Below are 3,390 nucleotides of genomic sequence, written 5' to 3'. Positions count from 1 at the left end.
TCTTGGGAATTTTGGGAATGACAGAAATGTAGGCTGCTTCACAACCTAGGGGAAAAATTGACACATGGACATGACACATAGGCAAAAATTGACACATGGACATGACACATAGGAAAAACTGATAAGGTGGCACCTAGTCATAGCAATGCACCACAATTTACAAGGCTATGACCATCTATATTGGTCGTGATCAAGTAGAAATAAGGCAGCAGGCTAGTGTTGTCTGCTTTATGACCATTTCGTGTAAGGAAATTATGAACTTCCTAACCAAAATGGTCATTATGGTTTAGGGTTTGGAGCCCCCCGAACATCTTATGACCAGTTGGTCTGAAATGGTCGTAGATTTACGATCATTTCTTCCAGGGTCACTGGCAGAAGCTCACAAGTTGACATATTTCTTGTAGTGTACATACACAAACGCACATATTATTTAATACTCCGGAAAGGAAAAGATACAACTTAAAGATGATAGAAATTACAAGCTTGTCACTTAAGCTGTTACATGATAATATCCCTGCAAACATAAGTAACTCCCTTTATTTTTCTTCATTGGAGTTCACCATCCATCCATACATAAACAAAGCACATTGCAATGGTACTTGAGAGTACGCCTTTTGGATAAACTTTTGAGAAAGGCTTCACTTGTAGACCTCGATGACACCTCGTGCACCGAGTTTCTTGATAATTTTGTAGTCGGTGAACCCTGCTTTCATGAAGAGCTCACGCCAGTCATTTTCACTACGTTGACGGCCTCTCGTGAACACAAGCATGAGCAAGTCCATGAGAGTCTGGGCCTCAAACATGACAGGTCCTAATGATGGTTCGACCACAATGTCAATGACAATCACCTTCCCTCCTTCTTCACGGGAAGGAATGGCATTCTTACACTGGGTAAGGATCTTCACACAGTCGTCGTCACTCCAGTGGTGCAGCACAAGCTACGTACAAAGAGTATATAGCCCTGTTAGCGTCAGTTCAGCCTTAAATTATATATACTACTCCCATCCATACTATAGTTGCTTATAAGTTATACCAAAGCTGTGACAATTAATATGGATCAGAGGGGGTACAAGTTTTAGATTTATTTAGTCATTGTCTGAAATGGTGAAGTATAAATTAGCACTCTCTTCGTCCTAAAATACTTGTTGGAGGAATGGATTATCAAGATGGAGGGATCCGAGTAGTATATAAAAATTAAGGTGCCATTTCCATCGATTCACACCATCACACTATACATACAATACAAAGCAGAAAACACGTACCTTGAGCATCACGGCCTGAGCCTTTGGGACGGTGTGGAAGAGGTCACCGGCGACATAGTTGACTACACAGTCCGACGGAGTTTTTTGGATCACCTTGGGGAGATCCAACACGGTGCGCTTGACGTGCGGGTGGGCCTTGGTGATGGCCCTCGCCGTCTTTCCATCGCCACCACAGCAGTCAGTGAGAGACTCGAGCCCCTTGAAGAGGTCATGGCACTCACGCATGATGGTGCCGATCCCCAGGTTGTCGTGGGCTTCGAGTCCTTCGGTGACCAGCGCGTCGAGCTCCGGGTCCAAGGCCGCCGTGGTCTCATCGAAGAGGGACGCGCTATGCACGTCCTCGAACACCGACGGCACTGGTCCAGTGACGTCCTTCTTGAACCAGTCGGCCATCCCCAGCGCAGCCTCCATGTAGTGCGGCGACGTCCCGGCGAGCACGAAGGACGTCTGGCTGTGGTGCTCGTCCGCGACCACGTCATCCACCAGGACACGGGAAAGGGGGTTGAGGCGGAAGAGCTCCGCCCCGGAATCGTCCTTGCCGCCGGCGGCGAAGACGCCTGAGGTGACCAGGGCACGCATCAGGCGGCCCAGGAACGGCTGCTTGCTTGCGGGGATGGACAGCGCGGCCGCCAGGTCGGGCAGCGAGGTGACCCCGCCGAGGTTGTGCATGGCCGTCGGGATGCCGAGCTTGACGGCGCAGCGGAGCCCCATGGAGGTGAGGTAGTAGAGGGTGTGGCGCCACAGGTCGGCCTGAGCCTGCAGCAGTTCGGCATCAGTGGGAACCTCGATCGCCGGTGCCTGCGCCGCCATTGTTCTTCGTGCCTCGGATCGATTACTGGCTGTTTTTTCTCTGCTCAGCTTGACGTAATCTGATGTCCGTACTCTCTGATACGAACGAGAGCAGGCTTTAAATAGACCGTGCCATGGCTTAAATTGATATAGTAGCATTATTTTACTTAATTGGCGTCACCTTCGCGTGGAGCGCGAGGTTGTATTTTTTTTTGGTCTCTGCTCAGCTACCAAGCGACCTGACTGCCTTGCCAGTCGCCACAGGTTAGCTTCTATACTGTTGGCATTATTAGCTTTATTTACTTAATTAAAATATTAATTAGCGTCACTCTCCCGTGGAACGCGAGGTGGATTTTTTTTTCAGATATAAAGGTGCGAGGTCGTTGGGCAGTTATCTTCCAATTCTATACCACATATCATTCATTGCCACCAACATAATTAGCCACACACATTTTTGAGTTTTCAATAGAGCTAATCTACATAGTCGTAATAATGTTTAGGGCCACATTGATTCATAGCATTGTAAAAACACAGAAATAGGAAAAACAAATAGTTGGAATGTCATGACAACTGGAAACACAAATGATTCTATAAGAAATATTTCTATGGAATTCAAGCCTCCAAATCAAATGATCAGCAGAAATCTGGAGAGGTTCTAGTCCTTCAAAATTCCTATGAAAAATCCTTTGAATTAGCGAGGCGCCTATTCGATCGAAACATTGTTTGATGACCGGGAAAACATTCATGTCCTAGGCCCTAGTTAATATGGCAAAAGTTGAGAAAATATAGCTTATGTCGTTCTTGAATGTCTAAAATTGACTTCAACCAAAATCCCAGTGGTACCCACTTTAATTCTGTCGAGATCCAAACCGAACCAATGGCCAAGACAGATAAGAATCTGAGCATAGGCTTACAAATCTCACTCTCGAAAAAGTTATGCAGCTTTTAATTTAACTAGCACAACATTTGTAAGGGGCTCTCTTTAATTTTTTTTAATTCATTAGATCCATGATACAAAATAGTCATGTCTTTATGTAAAAATACCGATTCTACATGGACTTTTGATTACCCTTGTGCCATTATGTCAATATTTACAATTAAATTAATGTCTAAATATGCCATGAGTTTACCAGTCAATAGCTTATTGGTACATGTAGTTGGCAAGTCATTTATGCATAGCATCGGCAAATTTGAATAACTACTCCATGGTCGTTTATGTGTGGGATAGGGATATTTAGACGTTACATAGCCTGTCTAAATGCGTGTCAGGATGAGATGGCGAAGGTATTCAATGATTTCATTGATCCTCCAATTGAGATGAATCCTGTATTTTAACCAT

The 3,390-nt window shown here is 45.1% G+C and overlaps 1 protein-coding gene across 1 annotated transcript; it reads right to left on the bottom strand.

Moving 5' to 3' along the window:
• Positions 1 to 406: 406 nt before the first annotated feature.
• Positions 407 to 2,135, bottom strand: LOC119340041 (probable O-methyltransferase 2). Its single transcript, XM_037611952.1, has 2 exons — positions 1,263 to 2,135; positions 407 to 938 (listed from the first exon to the last, which is right to left on the bottom strand). Exons 1-2 carry the CDS (start codon positions 2,070 to 2,072, stop codon positions 639 to 641), a joined length of 1,110 nt encoding a protein of 369 aa, XP_037467849.1. The 5' UTR covers positions 2,073 to 2,135; the 3' UTR covers positions 407 to 638.
• Between the last annotated feature and the right edge of the window lie 1,255 nt (positions 2,136 to 3,390).

The sequence above is a fragment of the Triticum dicoccoides genome, chromosome 7B, assembly GCF_002162155.2.
Source record: "Triticum dicoccoides isolate Atlit2015 ecotype Zavitan chromosome 7B, WEW_v2.0, whole genome shotgun sequence".
Taxonomy (NCBI): domain Eukaryota; kingdom Viridiplantae; phylum Streptophyta; class Magnoliopsida; order Poales; family Poaceae; genus Triticum; species Triticum dicoccoides.
This window is presented reverse-complemented; position numbering and strand designations above follow the sequence as displayed.

What these genes read in the sequence shown, in the direction of transcription:
- LOC119340041 (XM_037611952.1), bottom strand. Translation starts at nt 2,072, where the DNA reads ATGGCGGCGCAGGCACCGGCGATCGAGGTTCCCACTGATGCCGAACTG. An exon ending in CTCAGGCCGTGATGCTCAAG is followed by an intron (nt 939 to 1,262) that starts GTACGTGTTTTC and finishes CTTTGTACGTAG; the next exon opens with CTTGTGCTGCACCACTGGAG.